Consider the following 24204-nt stretch of genomic DNA (forward strand, 5'->3'; position numbering starts at 1 on the left):
ATTTGCATATGGAGTGGAAACTTCATAAATTCTTAGTCCCCTGACATTGAAGTATGGCCAATGTCTGTCCTGGATTTTTTTGGGGGACAAATATATTCATTATACCACATCCCTAGTAGTCACTTGGAACAAAATCCAGAATCACAGGATCTTTCTCACAGGTTTAAATAAAGACCAATGGGGAATTAAATCAGAAAGGTAGGGGCAGCTGAGGAATCGGCCTTTTTTTTTCTCTCCTTCGACTTCAGACTACAGTGACTGACCTCATATAAGCCAGACAAATCCACACTTTCCCAAGCCCCTAAACCATGTAAACCTCATCTGATTCTACTGCCGCCTTTAGGTTCCAGGAAGAATTACACAGCCAGAAAATATCTAGGCACTAGTTACCATGGTGATGCATGAACTTAGTGCAACCAAGTTGCCATCTATAGGCAAAAATTTCGGGGTCAAGGGGAAGGGAGGGAGAGCATAAAGCTGAGACTAAGTTAATATCACATTTTTTCTGTTATTGTAGCTTTCACAAAGTATGCTTAATATTAGCTTTGGTCAAAGATGGCAATTTAAAACGAAAATTTTGAAAACTGGAAAGCAAGCAAGGATGAAATGTCAACCTACCCATTTGGAGAAATTGCCTAATACCCACTCTGCACTATACCCAATTACTTCCCTCTCAGCTAAGTTCAGGAGAAGCTGATTGAAAACCAAACACTGTTGGCAGGTCTGCTCTGAGGGGAAAGTATCAGGCCCTAAGAAAGTTGAGGGGTGTAAGCAAAAAGCAACAAAACAACCTGGGAACACAGGAGGCTGCAAAATTAACAAATACCTACTAGTATACAGTGGGGAGAGGGACAGACCACAGAAAGAGTGGATTAGACGTTTATGTAGTAATCCAAACGTTTCATATTGCTGAAAAACCCTACAAACAGAAGCCGAAGGAAGGCCGAGGTCTCGCGGGAGTGCAACTCTTAAGTACGGACTTATTTCTTTACTTCCCTTTACCTTCTTGTCAGGATCAGAGTTAAGGATCGTGAAGAGGCTGACAACAGGCAGTAAGGAGGAACTGAGTCTGTCTGTCTGGGCCAAATCTGGACATTTGAACTGGGGCGACAGGACCCAGACAACCGTACCTCAGGAAATGAGTAAATGAAAAGGGGAGGTCACCGAATTATTTAGCCCTAGAACAACACTGCCCAGACCGGGGGAGGGGCCGGGGTGCAAGAAGAAAAACTTCAGAATAGGAATTTTGACAGTGAGAACACTAGTTAAGACAGCACTGTAGGCCCCCTGATGTCCCTTGTTTGATGTCAATAAAGGCCGAGAGAATTATGCGCTAGCAAGCCTTGCATATTTTTGAAACATTACAATAAAGTCTGGAGTTGGAGCCGGTAGGGGGGCCGGGGTCACGCCCAGGCGACTTGGGTCAGCACCGGTGCTCCTCCCTGGTGTGGAACTAGAATGAACCCAGGCTGAGAGTTGCCACTAGGATAATTTTCTGTTTAAGCCGGGGATATTTGAGTAGCAGTAATGGGGACAGATAAGGGGCTCTCTCCGGAAGGCTAGGAATGTTAGGGCAGACTGAGTAGGAGCTAGGGCGAGCGCAGGAGGCACTGGCGGGTGGGGTCCTGGGACTGGGGGGCGAGGGCAGAGGGCGGGAAGGGGCCGGGCCAGAGCCGGGGGCGGGACCAGACGCAGTGGTGGTGGCGGGGGCCGAGGCGCGGGAGGCGGGGCGGCCAGGCTCGGGACACCCCCTCCCGGTCCCCTGGCGGGGCGGCTTCAACTCCAGCAGTACTGGAGGCAGCAGCAACCCGGAGGGTGACTTGCAGGGCGCGCCGGCCGAGCTGGACCCGGGACGCTTTTCACCCCGGGGGAATCCTCCGCTGATCCTCTGGGCCCCGGCGTCCCTTGGGAGCCCGCGGGACCCCCGGGCCGGCAGGGAGCGGCGGCGGCGGCCGCAGCACCATGAGGCGGTGGTGGGGCGCGCTGCTGCTCGGCGCCCTGCTCTGCGCACACGGTAAGCGGCGTCGCAGCGCCCGCGCCGACCGGGCCACCGGGAAAGTTTGTCCCTGAGACTGGTCGCTGCAGGACTCGCCTCCTGGGAGTGGGACCGCGCAGGCTGGGGCCTGAAGTCCCACCCTCGAGCTCACTCACTAGAAGCTCCGGCAGCAATTCCTACTCGAGAGGGGACATTGGTGGAGGGACTCGTCCCCGCTAAAGTCTGGGCCGGGTGGGAGAAGACCCAAGACGCTTGCTCGGCTTCCATCTCTGCTCTTTAACGAGCCATAGGCTGGTTCCCTTTCAGGTTAAGGCAGGGCTTCTGTGTCCCTGGTGCGTGCGAATGAATGCGTGCAAAGAAAGGAAGGCGGGGAGGATGGTCGCTAAACCCATAAATTGTAAATAGTTCTCTTTCCAGGGTCAGGGGGATCTTGGGTGAATCGCGGAGAGGGGCCCAGCAGAATCTGAGTTACTTGAGCATCCGGGATTCAAGGAGTTGGGGAGCAATTCCTCGGACTCCAACCCCTGTTCTCTCCGAGGGTCCTTGGTTCATATTTGCTTGCAGCATCTCCCCTAAGTGGAGTTTTGGGTTCCCTCTCCTGGCTGCGGCCAATCAGCTTCCTGCTCCGGATCCTCCCCAAGGGAGGGGTGGGGAACAGCGATGGAAAAGAGGTTGGGGAGGAACTTTGGGAAGAAACTGCTGGAAGGCTCCGGCAGATCGGTCCTGGCCCGGGTAAAGAGCAGGGGCGCGTTCTTAGGGCACTTCCAAAGGCAGCCTCTCGGCCCGTGCAGAAGGCAGAGGGGCCTTGGCCTCGGGGGAGCTGGGCGGATGGCAGCGGCACTGCCGCTTCATCTGCTCCTTATTAATAACGTGTTCGGTGCCCGGACGCAACTGTTGTGTCTACTGAGGACTGCACTGGAATCTGCCTCTCTGCAGCCGCTTGGGAACGTGGGTGTACCCTGAGATTTAGCAGCTGCCTCTGAGTTTGTGCCCAAAGATCAAAGATCGATCTTTGAACTCCAACTATATTCACCCGCCGGCTTTTCCACGTGGGGGAGATACAGTTCTTCGATTCCCCAGGCTGCGGGACGAGGGGGTGGGGTTCAGAAAGAGCGGTCTGCAGACCCTGGCGATTCACGGGTTCTTTCTTTCACATGGGGGAGCTCATATAGAGAGCGCAGATTTCGGAACTTGCCTGGCAGGATGTGGAGCTGTCTGGGCACTTGCTTTAAAGATTGTTTAAGCTCCCGAATCCAAACGAGTTCTGGTGCCTGTTATTTAAACCACTCGTGGGTTTTCAATGGCTTTTTCCGTGTGGTATTTTAGCGCCGACCCAGTCCTTTCTCTCCGAGTGGTAGCCTGGCCGACCCACGTTCCTCTTCGCGCCTCATTCTGCCCCTCCCGGGCTCTCTCCTCGAAGGTTATTTGTAGCCTCTTCGGCGTGTTGGGACAGCAGCCCTACTGGGGTAGGAATGTAACTGTTCTTCCCACCACATGGGCCCCTTAAAGGGACAGCTATGCTTTTGGGGGGTTTCCCCCCTTCGGGTTTCAAGGGAAGGGGATGGAACTTTCCTCTCGGCCCCCTGGAGGAAGTTTTGAAAAAGATCAAGGGAAATAGCTAGGCACTAGGAAAAGGGGGGTGGGGTGGGGGCTAAAACGGATACCAACAAAGCCAAAGAGGAGATTGTCGCCTTCTGCCCCAGGGAAGGGGGAGCTGGAAGGTTCCGGACTGAGACTGGCCAAGAGGAATTCTCTGCTCCAGAGCTGTTGTCAAAAATGCATACATTACATCTGCAATGGAGGATGGGGGTGAGAACAGGAGCAGAGAGAGTCGTGGATTCTTAATGTTTTGCAGAAAAAAAAGCATTAGAGGATTCTTGGTGGCTAGTTTAGGTTCATTTTTAAAGGAAAAGGTTTAATAGAAATTTCTAAGTTGAGACTTCCTGCGCCTACGGAGTAGGCAAAGGTAGAAAAATTTGGACTTTACAGGGCTTAATACTGAGCCATCCTTGGAGACCGATAGAAGGCAGAGTCACAGTGAGACAGCAGTTGCAGAGTCTGCTCTGTCTCATTGTCAGAGGACTGAGTTCAGGTCCGGAAGAGGTGCTTCTGAAAAGATGCTGTGCCTTACTTACACAGACAACCTCAGCTAGGAGTGAATTCACCGCCGGACCCAGATGTCTGTTTAGATTTTATTAGTCCGCACAGGATTTCCCTAGAGCTTCTCCACTTGGTGTTAGCCTAGATGACAATCCACCGTTCAGAATTTAGAAGGATGTGGCTAGAGACATGGCTCGGCGGTTAAGAGCACTGCATGTTCCTCCAGAGGACCTGGATTTCATTCCCACCACCTACTTGGTCGCTTACTTCTGCGTAACTTTGGTTCCAGAGAATCTGACGCCCTCTTCTGGCCTCTGCAAGTACTACATACATGTGGTGCTCAGACACACATGCAAGGTAAAAACTATCCACACACACTAAAACAAAAAAGGAAGAAAGAAAAAAAAGTGGGCTGGAGCGATGGCTCAGTGGTTAAGAGCACCGACTGCTCTTCCAGAGGTCCTGAGTTCAATTCCCAGGAACCACATGGTAGCTCACAACCATTTGTAATGGAATCTGACCCACCTCTGCAAGAAAAAGTAGAGGGTAATGCTAGCACTTGGGAAACTGAGGCAAGAGCAGTTAAGCAAGGGTGAGGCCAGTCTGGGCTGTGTAATTTGAAGTCATTCCAGACTAGACAGCAAGATCCTTTTCTTAAAAACATAACACACAAAAACCCATTTCACTGCCCAGCGCTTGGTAGGTGAAAGCAAGAGGTTTAGAAGTTCAAGGTTATCTTCAGATGCCTTGTGAGTTCAAGGCTAGCTTGGGCTTCCTAAGACTCCATCTCAAAAACTAAAGTTAACGACAACAGCAATAACAAATGCTCCTGTGTTTTAAGTTTTAAGGCTTTTGTAAGGACTGGTAATAACCGTGGGTATTCTCATCCCGTGGGCTGTGACTGGACCGTATGTCTGCCGCTTCACTTGGAAGTCTTTTTTAGGGGAATGAACACTGACAGTTCTGCCCCGGAGGGCTTGCTTGGGCAGATAAAAAAGTTTCTGAAGAGGAGTTTGAAATAATTTAGCCTGAGACTGGTCTTATTTCCCTGTGGTTGTTGTTGTGACCATGGTTGTCATGGTACTTGAGTGACAGCGCCCTTGATCTCTCGGGACTCGTGCAGATGCTTGGCTTCTCTCTGATTCTGGATTTCCTCTTCTGTCCCCTGTTGGATATCAGATGACATCTTTGGGACTGGCACCTAGTATTAAGAGTAACAGGTGCAAGGGAACTTAGTCAGGCCCCGTCTGACACAAAGCACGTTGGGTACGTTCATCTTCTGCGCCAGCAAAGGACACGGGAGGTCACAGAGGACTTTGTGGCTCTTTGCACATGCCTCCTACAGACGGACTGCTAGTCCTCGAGATGAAGAAGGGTGATGGGATGTTGCTGATGTTTAGAGAGATAGCCCATACAGGGGGGTTTCGTGAATGAGAACAGGCTAATTTCAGAGACTAAAAATGTATCTTGTTTTATTACACGGCCCAATCTCAGATTATAGTAAAGTTCCCTGTCTTTGGTCAGCTGCTAGCCTCCACCTCTACATTCTTTGGTAGAGTGTAATCATGCTTTTTCACAGTTGCCTAGACGTGGGGCACATGAGTCCCAGACTGTATGTATCTGATGGCCATCTTCTCTCCAGCGGTGAACGTCTTTCTCTCCTTGGCCTAGTGAGTGTCCTAAGAAAGACAAGGTACTGAGACTTGGTTGGCGGAACCCGAGTTTGACCCTAAAAATAGCACTGATGATCACCTAAGCTTGTCACTGTCCCTGGGGCTCAGAGCTAGTGTCCCAGGTTCATTCTCCACAGGACACGCAGGAGCACTGCCCAAGCTGAAGTTGTACACAGGCTTTTGTTCATCTATTCAGCAAACATGCCTGTCAAGCTCTAGTCACCCTGCATGCCTGGCTCTGTGTTTGAGAAAGCACAGGCAGACCTGGGTTCGGCACCTGGCTTTGATACTTCTAGTTGTATCCGTGAAAATACACTGTCTCTATCTGAACTTCGGGGCTCTTATCTGCAAATGGAGCTATCGTTGGGGAGGGGACTGGTGATATATTTTCACCTGTGACATTTTCTGGCTGAGAAAATTAAGAAAGACTATGATAGGACGTTCAAATTATCCAGCACAGAGCCTGACAGCTGCTTTGTAGCTATAGGGCTAGGTAAATGTCAGCTGTTCATCAGTCAGACTGCCTGAGTGGATCAGAGATGGGGTTTGGAATATGGGAGCCAGATATGTTATGCTGCAGTGTCTCATATGATAAGGGAGGCTTGGCCCTTCGTTCTTTTTAACTGGTTTCTTTTTCTCTGTGAAACAACTTGTCCTTATTCCTTCTTAAAAACCTAGTGAAACCTAATCACAGTTCCCTCCTATCCATGATTCCAGAAAGGGAGAAGGGGGGGAAGGGGGAAGGGAGAGAGAGAGAGAGAGAGAGAGAGAGAGAGAGAGAGAGAGAGAGAGAGAGAGAGAGAGGAACCCCTTGGGAACATCCCCATTGAGAGATCAGGAGTGAGCCTTACAACTTCTTACCCTAAGATTGCTGTGACCCAGGGTGAGAGGGGTTGCAAAGGTCTCTTGTAGTTGGAACAGTTTAGAATTCCAACCTGTCCCTCCCACTGGCCTGAGGAAGGACTCGGGCCCCAGAGCTCTAGAGGTAGTAATTGCCCCAATTTGGGGGCTGGGCTGTTGGGAGCCTGCTTCCTTCACAGCCACAGTCTTCAATCAGGAGTCCTGTCAGTGTGCGGGATAATTGATGTGGGTCTCCAGCCCCAGACTCGTCACCCAACCCCCAACTCCTCCACCCCAAAGTTTGACCCCTGTTGTCCCTTTGTTTCTTCCTTTTAAGTTGGTGCCAGTGTTGTGATGTTTCTGGGAACTGCAGAAAGTTGACCGTAACCCAGAGCAGCCGTCAAGAAGAGCTGTCTCTTTTAGCTTCCTGGCGGTCTATTTTCTGACGTGTCTTTTTGATTTAGCAAGAAGCAAACATCCCAGGTGCCTCTGGGCACCTCTTCCGCCCATCGGAGCAGACTTCGTTCTTTCAGTGCACATGGGTATTCCCATCTGTGTCCCGTAGGTGAGTGGATGGACTGTCAGCTATTTCTGACGCCCGCTCCCCCACCATTCAGGTGAGAGTGAGGAGGGAGGGGCGCTGCCTGCGCCCCAGCTGGAGAAAACCTGGCTGGAACTCGAAGCAAGCCCTGACTTGGCCTATGGGAGCTCCCCCTCACCTCTGTGCAGAGCTAAGGATCCGAGCATCGAGCCAAGCCGGGAAACAAAAGACTAGGAGCAAACCTTCCATCTGGCTGAGAGGCAGCGACACAAAGGTGCTGCTGAATAATTTATCACTGGAGATTTTCTGCAGCCAGGGAGAGCCAGATTCCAGGCAGTGCCTTTTTGGGGGAACAGAGAGGGATCTTTTCCCCTTCTCTGGGTGTGAGGCCAGGCAGGTACAGAATAGGATATTAGGAGAGACACCTGATTAGCACGAGGAGTAAAGCTGCTTCTGAGGTTTTCAGTGTCTCTTTGGGATCACAGCCCAGAATCTCCACTTCCTGTCGGGCCTGCGGGGTTTGGGAGGGGGGGCTACTGTGGGGGGGGGCTACTCTCCTCTCCCATGACCCCACCTTATAGAGTGCAACTGCTATGGTCTTGTGGACATGGGTGAGGACAAGAGAAATTTTATGTTGGTTTGATTGCAACATCTTAGGAAGAAATGAAGAAGCCAGGCTTAGGCAAATAAAGGGGAGAGCCTCTCTTCCTTTCATTTCCCCCACACCAGGTCGTTTAAGCAAGAAGTTTCTACTAAAAAGACCTAGTGAAACAGTAAAAGTTAACGGCTTTAAATCAGTGGTTCTCAACCCCCCAAATGTTGCAACCCTTTAATACAGTTCCTCATGTTGTGGTGACCCCGCCACCCTAAAATTATCTCATTGCTACAAAATATCGTGTCTTCCAATGGTCTTAGGTGACTCCTGTGAAAGGGTCCTTAGGCCCCCTCAAAGAGGTCATGACCCACGGGTTCAAAACCACTACTTTAAACGGTCCTCCTCGAAGAGAGTTTCTCCTTTTCTCTTCTGTTTTTGTACTAAACTGGGGCATGCGGTCTAAGCAATACAAATGTCCTCTAGGCAGCCTGGTTTCCAGAGCTTTGCTGCACTGCGATACGGCGAGAAGCAATTAGGAGGTAGGTACTGTTGTCAATCCTGGTTTATATACGGGAAACTGAGGCTTAGAGCAGTTTGCTGTTACATAGCCGCTGAGTTGCTGCATCGGGATTTGAACCTGGAGTCTAAGATGGGAAACATATACCCCATCGCATAGTGTCTCTCAGAACAGAATCTGGAATTCTCGTGAACACTATTTTTATGTGGGTCTATGCACCACGTAAGTGCAGATGTCTGAGGAGGTGAGAACTGTAGTTATGGAGGGTGTTAACTTCCATGCAGACGCCAAGAACACAGCACTGGTCCTCTGAAAGAACAGCCAATGCTCTTAATCACTGAACCATCTCTCCAGTCCCCAGAACAGAATATTTTAAATCTCAGTTGTCTCAGAAGATCTAGATTGAAAAAATTGACAATTGGATTGACTTCTTTGGGTTTTAGTTACTTTTTTTTTTTTTTTCATTTGTGTGGTGTGCATGGAATGGAATGAAGTTGGCTCATCCCTTCTACCACGGGTGTCCCAGGGATCAAACGCACCCCGCCCTTAGCACATACAAGCACACAACACCGCACCTGGCTTTTACTGTGAATGGTACGGATCCAAACTCACGCTTGGGTAGCAAGCACTTAACCCACTGCGTCATCTCCCCATCTCACTTATTTATAGTTTTTTTTTTAAGATTTATTTATTTTATATATATGATGAGTACACTGCAGCTGTCTTCAGACACACCAGAAGAGGGCGTTGGATTCCATTACAAATGGTTGTGAACCACCATGTGGTTGCTGGGAATTGAACTCAGGTTCTCTGGAAGAGGAGTCAGTGCTCTTAACCACTGAGCCCCCATTTTTATTTATTTTATGTATGTGAGTATACTGTAACTGTCTTCAGACACACCAGAAGAGGGCATCAGATCTCATTACAGATGGCTATGAGCCACCATGTGGTTGCTGGGAATTGAACTCAGGACCTCTGAAAGAGCAGTCGGTGCTCTTAACCACTGAACCATTATGTATAGTTCTCCAGCCCTTATTTATAGTTTTAAGGGCCAGATCTGACTATATCATCCAGCCTGTCTCCAGCATCCTAGTGTGTGTGGGACGCCTGAACTCTGGCCCTGTAATTGTGACTCTAGTGTGTCCCTTTTGAATGAGTTGCCAAGGAATCAGACAGGCCAGGTTCACCCCTGGATAAGCCTGTCATGACTTGTCAGCTCCACAGTCTGAGTGAGACACAGTGAGGAAAGGAGTCAGGGGTGGCGTGGGGTGGGGGGAGTGAACTTCACCTGAGTAGAACCAGGAAGTGCCTGGGGAAAGAGAAGGGCAAAGTTCTCTTGAGTACTGGTTACATAGGGAATTGCCCCTCTCTCCTGCTTTGACACCCAGCTTTCACAAGGCTTAAGCACGCATTGCCCATCCATTTAACCAACTCGTACCATTCACCCGATACACTTAGCAGTGGGCATGCACTGTGAACATGAGCGTAAGAGCTGTCTGGCACACAATTTCAACATCCAAGAAGCTGAGGCCTAGTGAGTGGGCAATACAAAGGAGCAAAGGGCAGGGACTTCCAGCTCAGCTTGGGCCAAATATGTCCAGGTAAGGCAGTGTTAAGAAAAGCTCCATTTCTGACCTCCTGCCAACTACCTACTACTTAGCTCTGTGGTTTTGGTGGTGGTGGTGGTGATGGTGGGGTTGGTGGTGGTGTGGGTGGTGGTGGTGGTGATGGTGATGGTGATGGTGGTGATGGTGATGATGATGGTAGTGATGATGGTGATGATGATGGTGGTGATGATGATGATGATTCCTGCTACTACTATCAATGTTTGCTAGGCAAACTGTACCCTCTGAACACAGATCTATAGAGGTCTCTCCAGACTCTGGGTGGATGGGGCTTAATGGGTCCATGTCCATGCGACTCCTTGTTGCCATTCTCTCCAACGTAGTCTGTTTTATTTGCCACATGGATATCCCCTGAAGGGTGCTGTTACAGTGTATGTTACCTCAAAAGTCAGTGGGGTTGCCCCTCCCTCTGGATGTAGTTGTAGACTTCCAAATAACTCATTCTCGCTAAATAAGGCTTGTAGCCTCATCATTCCTGCCAGCGGACAGGAAAAGGTGGCTTTGACATCTTACAGAGAGAACAGGCCTGGGGGATGACTCAGCAGTGAAGCGTATATTTAGCATGTTGGAAGCCTTGGGTTCATTCCCCATCACTCCAGAAACAGAAAGGAAAGGAGGGGGAGGGGCTAGGGATGTAGTTCAGTTGGTCAACTGCTTGTTTGAAGCCCTGGGTTCGATCCCAGCGCCTCCTACATCATGCGTAGTGGCAGACGCCTGTAGTCTCAGCACTTGAGAGTCAGAGGCAGGAGGACTCTGTGATACAGAGTTGCTTTTATCTCTGTCTTATGGGTGCCCTTACAGAGCTTTTGATTAACTCCCCAAATATATGGAACCGCTGCTGTCTACCATGTTAGAGGGTCTGACTGGTATCACTGGTGAGTGTTGCCTTCTCCCTTCCAAAGAAAGCACTGGAAAACTGCTAAGGTAGCTGGGCTGAAGGAGGTGAGGTGTGAACGGCGAGATTTTAACCTCTCAGAAAGATTCTATGAAGCCAGATGTGGAGGCACATCCATTTAATGGAATGCCAGCACTTGTGGGGCAGAGGCAGGCAGAACTCTCTGAGTTTGAGGCCAGCCTGGTCTACACAACAAGTTCCAAGCCAATCAGGGAGGGCTATGTAGTAAGACCTATCTTTAAGGTTCTATGAGCCTCTTAACGTGGACCCCAAGAATTACGAGAGAGCAGAGCACCTGGAGCACAGAGACCTGTTCCTTGTTGAAATGCGTGTGATGGAAGGGCTATGGCCTAAGGCCCTGGCAGCCAGGAGAGCTGCCTGCAGTGTCTCTGGCAAACAGCCTTCAAGGAGTGGGGCTGACTATTCCAATTCAACGCTTACACGGAAGGCTGCGTCTGCACCGCGGCCATTTGTTTCCTTTCTTTCTTTTATGGAAAAGGGTTAAAAGCTGCCCTTTATGATCTCAGCCAAGACTTGAGTGAACAGACAGAATTCCATCTCTGGGGACTCTGAAGGGGAAGCGGCTGTCCAGAAGTCTGCCTTTTGGAGTGTAATGTGTCTGCTTCCTGTATGAATGCCCAGTCAAGAGTCTGTCCGACTGGTGGCTGCCTGGACTTCACCACAGCTCTGGTTTCAGCCATTTCTCTGACATGCAGGAAGTTGTGTGTCTTTAGCCACCTGCAACTCGATGGCCAGATGACTGAATGCTTCGTCCCCGCGTCAGCCCCAGGGCATTAGAACTGGTGCTGCACTGATCCAATCACACGGACAGGAGCTGGAAAGGGGTTGATGGCTCCTCTTCCTTCACTGTACTCTTTTTTTTTTTTTAATATTTATTTTTATTTTATGTGCGTGAAGATTTTGCCTGCAGGTGTGTACACCCTGTGTGCCGTGCCCAAGAACATCAGAGGTGGGCGTCGGGTTTCCCTGGAACTGGAGCCACACAGGGCTGTGAGCCGCGTGAGTGCTAGAAATCAAACCAGGACCCTAGAGGAGCAGCTGGAGCTTTTACCTGAGCCATCTCTTCAGCCCCCTGTACCGTTTCCCTTGCACAGTTCCCAGGATACTGTTCGTCTTGTCTTCCCACTCCTGCTATTCATCACTTCCTAAGTCAAGGCCTTTTGGGGAGATGTGGTCACCATTCCACACCTCCAATCTCCCCATAGCTACTTCATGATAATTTTCAGTGTTTGCCACAGCATAAAATGTGTCTATCCATTATTTTCTTGCTTAATTGGGGCTTTTATTTTATTTTTCTGTTTTCTGTATCATAGTAAGAAACTCAGTTAGGCCTGGCCATACAGTGTTGACCCCAGCTTCTTGGGAGGCCAGAGCAGAAGGCTTTCAAGTTTAAGGCCTGCTTGGCCCACAGAGTAAGTTCCAGGCCAGGAACTTAATGAAACCCCAACCCCCCAGGCCAGGAACTTAATGAAACCCTGAACCTTGTATCAAAATAAAAAGTAAGACGAGGTCTGGGATGTGGTTTAGTGGGTTTGATCCCAGTACTACTTAAGAAAAAAGAAAGCAAATTTCACAAAGTCATGCATCTGATTGGTGGAACCCAAAGGTCTGCTTGTCTGCTCCAGTTCTAGCATTTATCCCTTTGCATTCTTCCATTTTGTCCCTTCTTCCTATCTGTCCTTTCTGGATCTCCCTCCAGGTCTGCCTCTGTCCATGCTGCGTATTACTATCAATGTTTCTCCACCTTTGTTTACTCGTGGGTCAGTTCACAGGGGTAAGGAGCTTAACTGCATCCCTGGCTCCTACTCGCGCATCCTGGAGCACCACCGGCCCCCTAAAGGACAAATCTATTCCCCATTTCCTGCTGAAACTTACTAATTAAGCCTCATGCTCTCCCTGCATCTTCTCCACAAAGCAGAGTTGTGCGTCAGAAGTGTCCTCGCTACTGAATCTAGCCAGGGGTCCGTAAAGAAGTGCTTGTATCTCACTGAGCCAGTATGTCTCAGGCTCTGCCGTCTAAGGTCTTAGTGAAAGAAGTCCTTACTCTTACTCCTCAGTTCTCAAGGAAGAGAAAGGAGCAGGCATCTGGGCAGTATTTGTAGAAAGACAGACGTTGGACTTGAATTGAGGCCTTCCTATGGGGAATGCAAAGCTGTTATCCTTCCTGAAAGGACTCTACTTGCCTTCAGAAGAAAACTCTGCACCCTTCCTGGGGTAACTAGATCTCTTGCACTGAGGAAAGGCTAGGCATTCCTGCTGAGAACCTGGTAGGGATCTCAGGTCCCTCACTCCAGAAGTATACATTTTGCCTATAGATTGAGAGGCTCACAGATGCGGAAGGCTGATTGGCCGTCCATCTGCTCAACCATCAATTGCAGGTTAGGAAGTTCTGCCTTAACCTCACACCTTTGGGAAAGAAATAGGAAGGCTGGGGGAGGGGTAGAGATGGATAGTAAAGGAACAGGAGCGGCCATGAAAGCTGACCCTTCCCAGTTCCAACCCAGCCTGAAGGCAGAAGCCAGCTAATGGGAGGAAGAGAGGAAAGCTAGGGAAGAGATGAGCAACAAGGCAGGCCCCCTCCTTCCACAGCTGCAGCAGCCCAGCGGGTTCGATGAATAATCTGAGGGGGGAGAGTGACCCTGGAAGAACCCTTTGTTCCAGCTGAGGCTGGAGCAGGGGCACCGAGCCATTCACACGCCATCCCAGGGCATCCTGCTGGGTACTCTGGGGAGGGGGCACTGCAGCCAGTCATGGGACTTGGCCAGGCAGATAGCTTGATGCTCAATAGGGAAGCCAGCTGCTTGCTGCTGAGCCTGGGGGAGGGGCTGCGTCCGCCAGCCTTCCTGCAGGCTTTGGTCTGTCTCACAGACAGGAAGGCACAGACGGAGCACTGACTGGTCCTGGTTACTCTGTCCTGAGGTAGCTTGATCTTGTCTCTCTCACACACACACACCCCAAAAGGTAAAATCTGATGGTAGGACTCACAAACACCTCCGTGCCTCCCATGTGGACTCCTTGACTTCAAGAGGCACTGGCGCTCTGATTTCACCGGTCCAGCCTACGTCAGTGCTTGGTCTTTAAGATGGAGGCAGGTATATCTGTGTCTCCATTTTCTAGTTTTGGAAGAAAGCAGACAGAGGTGTCTTGGTAGCATCCATCTGTCCCCCACTCTTCTCCTGAGCTCAGCATCCCTTGGTGGCTTTATTTGTCTCCTGGCCTTCAGAGATGCTGTGTAAAGATGCCATAGGCAGGGCAACTGGGCTGTGCGTGAACCCAAAGTCCGAAGCTGTCTTTGGGATCATAACTGCCCTGGCAGAGGAAGGAAAGCTCTCTGAGTGACAATGCCACTGGGTCTCTCTCCTCCACACCCCTGCCGGCTTTGGGTGGACAGGCATTAAGGCTCTCTGCTTCCTGCTCTTTCTGCCCAGGCACAGCCAGCAATCTGGAGTGTGCGTGTGGTCGGAGCCACTTCACATGTGCAGTGAGCGCGCTCGGCGAATGTACCTGCATCCCCGCCCAGTGGCAGTGTGACGGTGACAATGACTGCGGAGACCACAGCGATGAGGATGGCTGTAGTAAGTAGCATCCCAGGGTTAGCAGGAGGAGATTAGGGATGGACCGAGGGGTGTTCTGTACCTGCCTACTTTGTGTTGGACTTGCAAGGCTGACAGATGCGGAGAGAAACATGGTTTCTTCACATGTGCACCTTTAAAAACCCGTATTTCTGTTGGGTGGTTCATGTCTCTAACCCTAATGAAACACACTTTGAAATGTTGGAAAAAGGCCTGGCATGGTGGCTTACACTTTTAATCCTAGCACTTGGGAGGCAGAAGCGGGCAGATCTCTGAGTTCAAGCCCAGCCTGGTCTATAAAGTGAGTTCCAGGACAGCCTGGGCTACACAAAGAAACCCTGTCCAAAGAAAAAGAAAAGAAAGAAAAGGGAAGGAAGGAAGGAAAGAAGGAAGGAAGAAAAAGAAAACTTGGAAAAGGTATAGAAGAAAATACCCTTAAAGACATAAAGAGTCATTATTAAATAGTTCTACTTGTATTTGTAAAGGTGCTTGCCACCAAGCCCGACGACTATTTGACCCCCAGGACCCACGTGATGGACAACTCTAGGAACTTATTCTCTGCTCTCCCCACAGACACTTGTGTCCTCTCTCCTGCAGTAATAATACACATTAAGAACAGGGTACAAAGCTATTGAAGAAGATACCCAAGACTGACACACATGCATGTATCCATCTGAATGAGTGTGTATATATATATATATATATATATATATATATATATATATGTTCATATACGTACATATAGATATCATACATTCATAAAGGACTGACTGAAGCCATAGCTCAGGAGTGGAGCTACTTGCCTTGTAGCATGAGGTTCTAGATTCAACTCCCTCCCCACACTGAAAAGAAAAAACCCACCTTGTATTCTATTTAAACTTGCCTTTCCTTCAGCATAGTCAGCATAGACAATGGGCCAGGACATCCTGTCTTGGATATATATAAACCTCACTGTTAAGTCAATTGTCTGGATTGGGGTTACATGTCTGGCCTGCAGCATCTATGTCTGATGGTAACTAATTAGTCTAATGGGAACGAAGCTACAACCTGGACCTCATTAACCCTAACCAGCTCAGCTAATTATGATAATAATAAATGTTTCCCTTTCATGTAGCACTTTCATATGCATTATCTCAAAAGACCTCTTGTGAGTGGAGTGCAATTATCTCCCTGTGTAGTCAAAGGAACTACTGCTCAGAGAGGCAGATGACATCATAGTAATGACTTCTAGAAGTGAAACCCAGATGTGTCAATCATCCTTGCGTAAGAGGATAGGAGGGGATTGTGTCCCTCCTACTAACTCTTGAGGTAGGGTCTCTTGCAGTTCTGGCTGGCCTCAAGCTTGATATGTAGCTGGGGATGACCTTGAACTTTCAATCTTCCTGTCCCTACCTCCCAAGTGCCAGAGTTACACGTGTTCACCTCCACACCTAGTTTTATGAGGCACTGGTGGTCAAACCGGGACCTAATACAGTTAGGCAACATTCTACCGAGTTACAACCGTGATCCCGCTTTTCTCTCTGGTCCACATTTTCCTTACTGCTTCCTTGGGTGTCTTAGAGTCAGGGTGTCTGCTGCCCCCAATTTCTTCAGCTGATCCCTCTTCCTAGTTGCAGTTTCTTAGGGGCTCTATCTACCAGGGGACAAGGATGGGGGTGAGGACAGTGGGATTTGAAGCAAGGATCTCTGGCCCAGTGTAGCCTGCCTGCCTGACTTTTCCCTTCTCGTGGACTCAGCACTGCCTACCTGTTCCCCTCTGGACTTCCACTGTGACAACGGCAAGTGCATCCGACGCTCCTGGGTGTGTGATGGGGACAATGACTGTGAAGATGACTCCGATGAGCAGGACTGTCGTGAGTGTTGGGAGGGACCAGGAGAACTCCACGGGCTCTGTTGGGAAAGGGTTTTCTGTCAGGAAGTGATGCCCCTGGTCCATTTGAGCTCTCGGATCCTCAGCTCTCGGATCTTCAGCTCTTGTTCTGTCCTTTTTCCCTCATCTCCTGGTGAGCTAAGCCCACAAGAGGTGGGCACCTCCTCAGGAGTGCTGAGGCCAGCCCCAGGACTGTCAACTGCCCCAGAAGGCTTTATTGAGGGGCTTGGAGGCAATGTGCTCTCCGTGCACAGCAGCCTGACTCATCTGTGCCCACAGCCCCCCGGGAGTGTGAGGAGGACGAGTTCCCCTGCCAGAACGGCTACTGCATCCGGAGTCTGTGGCACTGTGATGGGGACAATGACTGTGGTGACAACAGTGACGAACAATGCGGTGAGTGGTGCTCTGGGAGCAGGAAGGGGTCCAGGGTAGGGGAGACCGCAGCAAAGGGCCCTGCCACCTGGCCTAAAACTGCTCCAGGGATCTGGTGCAGCTGAAAGAAGGCAGCAGGCAGAGCAGTCTGTACTGTCAGGAGCATGGACGTCCCCCTACCCTGGAACCAAAGGAGGATGGGTACGATTCTACGGAACTCCTGTCTCATTGCATCCCTAGACATGCGCAAGTGCTCAGACAAGGAGTTCCGCTGCAGTGACGGGAGCTGCATTGCCGAGCATTGGTACTGTGATGGAGACACAGACTGCAAGGACGGCTCTGATGAGGAGAGCTGCCGTGAGTGCCCCTGCCCCTGAGGCTGCTGGCCTGACATGGCGGCCAAGGGCTCGGCTCCTGGATCAGGGCTGGCTGAAAGGGTTGTGGGCAGGCAAGGGAGTAGGTGTTCTAAAGGAGCGATGCCGGGGGTGTAACTCATATTAGCATGGTGAAGCCTTGGCTTCTATCCTTAGCACTGCCCAAAACAGGCAGAAATGGTGGTATATACCTGAATGTAATCCACACAGGAGGTAGAGGCAGAAAGACCAAGATTTCAAGGCTTTCTCTGGCTATGAATTGAGTTTGAGGCCAACCTGAAATACATGGGGGTTGGGGGTCAGGTAATAGCAGTTGTGGAGGGTTGACTCCTTCTGGTCCACTAGCCTATAGAAGTCTGTAGTGCCATCACAAATGAAGCCCAGTCGAAGCATTCTGGAGGAAGACACCTTGCCCCTGTCAGGAATCAGGCTCCTGTCCCTAGTCCCTGGGGTCTGAGGGCTGCTTTCCCTTCCAGCCTCAGCAGTACCCTCTCCTCCTTGCAACCTGGAAGAGTTCCAGTGTGCCTACGGCCGCTGCATCCTTGACATCTACCACTGTGACGGAGATGATGACTGCGGAGACTGGTCAGACGAGTCCGACTGCTGTGAGTGCTCTGGCTAGCTGGGAGGAGGAGCAGCCAGACTGGAGGAGCTCCTCCGTGGCAGGGCACCGGTGCCAGCTGGGGCAGGCCCTTCGGGGAACAGTGTCTGAATTCCACCGTCCCCCTGGGGAGGAGCTGGAGTCTTGGGAGGGGTAGGAAATGGGACTTGGGGTTTTCTGCTCTTCCATGAGGTGCTGTGTGCACAGGCTGGCTAGAGACAGAAGGCCTTTGTTTCCCCAGCCTCCCACCAGCCCTGCCGCTCTGGGGAATTCATGTGTGACAGTGGCCTGTGCGTCAACGCAGGCTGGCGCTGTGATGGTGATGCGGACTGCGATGACCAGTCTGATGAACGTAACTGCAGTGAGTGGGGATAGCATCAAAGGCATGGGGGCGGGGCTAAGGAGAAGGGTTGGGGGGCAGATCGAGCATGAAGGCATGCTAGGTAGCTATACAGTTGTGTGGTTATATGCTGCACAGAGGCACCAAAAGGACACTAGTAGTCTAGTAGTCTGTATGTTTTTTTTTATTAGATATATTTCTTTACTTACATTTCAAATGTTATTCCCTTTCCCGGTTTCCTGTCCATAAGCTCCCCTCTCCTCCCCCTCCCCCATGCAGGTATTCCTCCCATACATCTCCCTTACTGCCCCCCCCCAACATTCCCCTGCACTGGGGGGTCCAACCTTGGCAGGACCAAGGGCTTCCCCTTCCATTGGTGCCCCAACAAGGCTATTCTCTGCTACCTATGCAGTTGGAGCCCTGGGTCAGTCCATGTATAGTCTTTGGGTAGTGGTTTAGTCCCTGAAAGCTCTGATTGGTTGGCATTGTTGTTCATATCGGGTTGCAAGCTCCTAGTCTGTAGGGTTACAGACACATCATGGCAGTTTTCTAGCAGGTGGCAGGAAGATGCTCTAAGGAAGGGTCACAAAGACACGCCTTATGTGACACCATCATCAAGGAGAGTAGCCAGAGTTTCAGGCTGGGGTGGGAGGACCAGCCTTTCATTAGGTCTTTCTCTGTCCAGCCACCTCCATGTGCACAGCTGAACAGTTTCGCTGTCGGTCAGGCCGCTGTGTCCGTCTGTCCTGGCGCTGTGATGGGGAGGATGACTGCGCGGACAACAGTGATGAAGAAAACTGTGAGAACACAGGTGTGAGTCCCCAGCGGTGTCCCAGGCCCTACCCTAATGTTGGGAGTGGAAGGCAGAGGAGAAAAGGGAGCATTGCCATTGCTTTCTCAGCCAACCAGAGGTGACGCTTCACTCCTCGTCTTCAATGGCCTGGACTTTCCCTGTCCTTCCCAGTGAGTGGGGTCAGAGCCAGGTGTGGGAGCAGGGCAGATAGCTCAGTGGGTAAAAGCACTCGATATGCAAGCACAAGAACCTGAGTTCAAATCCCTAGTACCCAGGTTAAAACGTGAGGCGCGGCTGTGAGTACTTATGACACCAGCACCGGGAGATAGAGAAACTCAGAGCCCAGAAGCTCATTAACCAGCCTCCCCAAAATGGCCGGCTCCTGATTCAGTGAGAAACCTTGTCTCAAGGCAATAAGACAGAGAAAGTGATCAGATATCGTCCTCTGGCCTCTGCACACACACCAACAGGCACACGTACCCATATACGTAGTCACATGCATGTGCCACACATCCACACAATACATCACACACACACACACACACACACTCACACACACGCACTCACACACACACGCACTCACACACACACACACACACACACACACAGTCACACACACACACACACACACTCACACGCACTCACACACACACTCACACACACTCACACGCACTCACACGCACTCACACACACACACACTCACACATACACACACACACACTCACACACACACACTCACACTCACACATGCACAGTCCAGATGCATTGTTGACCTGTGTACAGTTCTTGAACACAGAGTCAAGGCCGTGAGTCTTCGCAGCTGCTCAAATTCTCACTTTCACTCTGGCCTTGGGAGGAAGGGCTGCTCTCCAGTCAGCAGCCCTTGTTTCTACTTCTGCTCTGCGGGAAGGACTGGCAGTCTCTGTCCCCTCCCCTTCAACCCGCTAAACCTGGTTCTGACTATGAGGGTACACTCTTTCACTCTGTCCCAATCACTCATCCATTGTGGAATCCCAGGGAGAAAACAAACTCAGACACTCAACCAGCCTTGTCTGAGCTGTTTCCTGCCTTGGACTCCATCCCTCCCACCTTGACTCTCAGCTGGCTCCAGTTTACCCAAGAAAATGACAGGCTCCTGTCCCTTGTGGACTCAAGCCCTGCCCTCCTGTGACCCTCCCCTCCTCCCTCTCTTTCTAGGAAGCCCCCAATGCGCCTCTGACCAGTTCCTGTGTTGGAATGGGCGTTGTATTGGGCAGAGGAAGCTCTGCAACGGGGTCAATGACTGCGGCGACAACAGTGACGAAAGCCCACAGCAGAACTGTCGTGAGTGTCTCTAGTGTGTGGGCCTGGCCCGTGGTTTGTGGCTGAGCCCCACCCGTAGGGTTCAAAGGAAGGCCTCCCTTGGGACTCTCGAAGTTTTTGGGAGCCGTTCTTCGTGGTCCAGGTGGAATGCCAAGTTGGCTGGACGGGGGTGGATTCTGGGCTCGGCTCCCAACTCTGGCTTGGCTGGCACAGGGCCCCGGACGGGTGAGGAGAACTGCAATGTTAACAACGGTGGCTGTGCCCAGAAGTGTCAGATGGTTCGAGGGGCAGTGCAGTGTACCTGCCACACAGGCTACCGGCTCACAGAGGATGGGAGAATGTGCCAGGGTGAGCTGGGGCCTGTGAAGGGCGTGGGGAGGGAGCGAGGATGCCAGGTGAGAGCAGCATATAGGAAACTGGATGACCTATCAGATCGGCGTGACCTCCACCCATCATTGCACTAACCTTGGGAAGTGGGAATCATCTCTCTCATTTTGCAGACAGAGAAGCGGAAGTGCAGAGAGTATAAGTAATCTACCCAAAGCTAGCCACACAGCAGAGCTGGGATTTGAAACCTGAGACTCCATGACCTCAAAGCCCCAAACCACATTACAGTTTCCCACCAGGCCGAGGCAGTAGATGGCATATGGAGATACGACCAGGAAAACAACCGGGTGGCTTAGGAGTGAGCTGGAGTGGGAAGATGGCAGTAGGCAGGCTTCCTGACCCTGCCTGGTATTCACAGATGTGAATGAATGTGCTGAGGAGGGATACTGCAGCCAGGGCTGCACAAATAGCGAAGGGGCTTTCCAGTGCTGGTGCGAAGCGGTTTATGAGCTGCGGCCCGATCAGGCGCAGCTGCAAGGCTCTGGGTAAGGAGTATTGGCATTTGCCTGGGTGGGCTGAACGGACAGAAGCCAGGTACTAGAGCTGAGGGATTTGCTAAGTAGATTTATTTTTTTTTGCAAGTTGAAATCTGGGTGCCAGGTGAAAAGCGGTTGGGTTGGGGTTAGAAAGGATGCTAGTCTCCTAGTACAGATGTCAGTAGCTTGGGGCATGCTCTAGTGGGCAAAGGGCCCCAGCTATCAGCCGAGGGCCTGAGGGTGCATGCTGATGGGTATCTAGTGGCTCCGAAGCCCAGTGGGGCCCTGTTTCTATGCTGTGTCCAGGGCCGGAACCTGTGCTACTGTTTGCCAATCGCATCGACATCCGGCAGGTGCTCCCGCACCGCTCCGAATACACGCTGCTACTGAACAACCTGGAGAATGCCATCGCCCTTGACTTTCATCACCGGCGGGAGCTGGTCTTCTGGTCTGATGTCACCCTGGACCGCATCCTCCGTGCCAACCTTAATGGCAGCAATGTGGAGGAGGTGGTGTCTACTGGGCTAGAGAGCCCAGGTAGGAAAACAAGGCCCTGAGTGGAGAGCCAGGACCACCATGTGCAAAACACAGTGGAAAGGAAGGGGCAGGCCAGTGTTTGCACACTGCACAACGCTGAATGCCTCTTCCAGTGAAATCTCGGGCGGAACTTTCATATAGGAGCCAACTGTAGACTTGAGAATGCTGCTCATGGGCTGGAGGGACGGCATAGGGGTTAAGAGCACTGACTGCTCTCCTAGAGGTCTTGAATTCAAATCCTAGCAACCACGTAGTGGCTCACAACCATCTGTAATGAGATCTGATGCCCTCTTCTGGTGCGTCTGAAGACAGCTACAGTGCACTTATATATAATAAATAAATAAATAAATCTTGAAGGAAGGAAGGGAGAAAGGAAGGAAGGAAGGAAGGAAGAAAGAAAGAAAGAAAATGCTGCTCAGTTGTGTGTGCTTGCTTAGCATGAACACAAAGCTCTAAGTTTGAGCCCCAAGCACTGCATAAACCAGACATGTTGATGACTATAATCTGAAGAGGTAGAAGCAGAAAGATCAGAACTTCAAGGCCATTCCAGTTTAAGGCCAGGTTGAGCTAATGAGACCCCTATCTCAACAAACAAATAAACAATAGCTAATTTGGTGACCCCAAGCTAGCCTCCAAGCAGGTTATTAAAAGAAGTTAGTATCCAGGGCTGGAGTTAAAGCTTAGTAGTACGGCAATGGCTGACTTGTGAAAGGCACTGAGTTCCATCCCCAGGAGCTCAAGTCACCCTCAGCTAAATGACTCCTCTCCACTCCGTGGGAAGCTCAGTACCTAACTCACAGAGACGATGTATAAAATAGTTACAAGGTCCCAGCCTCAGAGGCAACATCTTGTGAGACTTTGTTTCCAGGACACAGACCTACCTAGGGTGAGGTCTAACCCTCTCCGCATTCATCTTCTCACCAGGCGGCCTGGCTGTGGATTGGGTCCATGACAAGCTCTACTGGACTGACTCCGGGACGTCGAGGATTGAGGTGGCTAATCTGGACGGGGCCCACCGGAAGGTGCTGCTGTGGCAGAGCCTGGAGAAGCCCAGGGCCATTGCCCTGCACCCCATGGAGGGGTGAGTAGGTGTCTCAAATTTCCAAGTTCCTTCTGCAGGGGGCAGGGATTGTTCTCAGTGCTCTGGGCCAGGCTTTGTGGGTCATCCTTAGAGCAATGTTGACAATATGAACTCTGTACCCAGAAGCCCTTGTGTCTTGGCTCTGTAGTACGTGGCCGAGGAATCTTGGCTTAGTCAACCTCTCCTTCCTTCCTTCCTTCCTTCCTTCCTTCCTTCCTTCCTTCCTTCCTTCCTTCCTTTTGAATGTATGTGACTTCACCCTTCAGACACACCAGAAGAGAGCATTAGATCCCATTACAGATGGTTGTGAGCCACCATGTGGTTGCTGGGAATTGAACTCAGGACCTCAGGAAGAGCAGTCAGTGCTCTTAACCACTGAGCCATCTCTCCAGCTCCCCCTTCATTTATTTCTTAATTGGCAATTTAAAAACAAGCACATATATAGAACAAATAGAAAAATATACATATTTGGGAGGTGACAGTGGAAGGATCAGGAATTCAAGCTCATTTTTCAGCTACATAGTTAGGGATTGACCTAAGCTACTGAGACCCTGATCTAAATAAAGATATATTTAATAAGAGCAGTTATAGATGTTCTAAGGTAAAATAATAAAGCATTTTAAATGGAATAAAATGTACAAATTAGTTAAGTTTGAACTGTCTAGTGTTTTTTTTATTAGCCCATAGAGTGGAGCTAATTAAAAAGTATTATTAATTTAAAGCAGCCAGTAGTTGAGGTAATTAATATCATTAATTTGAAATAATTTTGAAAATTATTGGACAAGTCTCCTGCATTGAAGTCTCTTGAAATGCAAATTCTTAGCCTCTGGCGTGTATACATTCCATGCCACCAACTGAGGGGATGACTTGTAAGATCCTGCAATTAGATGTCAATTGTTTGAGAAATTCGGTGCGTGGGAGAAGGGGCATAAAACACGTACGGCAGCAGAAGAGACTGAGTCTGTCGGTCCTCAGTATGCACTGTACTCTCGCCATCTTCACAGGCACTAGGAGTGTCGTCTACCCTGTCTACCGCTCCATTTCCAGTGCCAGTTGTACCCTTTCCGTAACAGGCACTTAAAAGAAATTCTGAAGAATTTCTCAAGACACTTCAATCCAGATATTTAAAGACTTATCCTGAGGTTGGGGATTTAACCCAGTGGTAGAGCGCTTGCCTAGCAATATGGCTCTGTGATAAAACAACTGTCTAGGGTTAGGTTCTGGGTTTAGGGTTGTTTAGGGTTCTGGATTCATTGGGTTCACTCTTCAAACACTGGGGGGAGAAGTATTTAAAATAAGTAATTAAAAAAAAAAGCATCTTTCAGAGCTGGGCATGGTGGCACATGCCTTTAATTCCAGTACTCAGTGAAGCAGATGGGTCTCTGAGTTTGAGGCCAGCCTGGTCTACATAGTGAGTGCCAGGCCAGCCAAGGTTATATGGTGAGACCCTGCCTCAAAGACAGATGGATGGATGGATGGATGGATGGATGGGTGGATGGATGGGTGGATGGATGGACAGACAGACAGACAGATAATAAACTAACAAACAAGCAAACAAAATGTCTCCCAGGCAAATGGTGGAACCCGACGTGTAAAGCGTCTCTGGTTATTACCCTCGCTGTCATTCATTGGTCTCCACCACCCGACTCTTGCCTTCCCTTCTTCCTAGAACCATCTATTGGACAGACTGGGGCAA

At 50.3% G+C, this 24204-nt stretch overlaps 1 protein-coding gene across 1 annotated transcript; it reads left to right on the forward strand.

Moving 5' to 3' along the window:
- The first annotated feature begins 1802 nt into the window (after window positions 1-1802).
- On the forward strand, window positions 1803-21447 carry LOC116901621 (low-density lipoprotein receptor-related protein 4-like). The gene is given in 13 exon segments (XM_032903672.1): window positions 1803-2014; window positions 14232-14378; window positions 16112-16228; window positions 16525-16638; window positions 16858-16974; window positions 17468-17596; window positions 17834-17953; window positions 18618-18743; window positions 19923-20048; window positions 20241-20375; window positions 20773-20876; window positions 20878-20899; window positions 21197-21447. Coding segments are annotated over 13 exon segments (1560 nt in total). The 5' UTR covers window positions 1803-1962.
- Window positions 21448-24204: the final 2757 nt, after the last annotated feature.

The sequence above is a fragment of the Rattus rattus genome, chromosome 5 (assembly GCF_011064425.1).
Source record: "Rattus rattus isolate New Zealand chromosome 5, Rrattus_CSIRO_v1, whole genome shotgun sequence".
In the NCBI taxonomy this organism is placed as follows: Eukaryota; Metazoa; Chordata; class Mammalia; order Rodentia; family Muridae; genus Rattus; species Rattus rattus.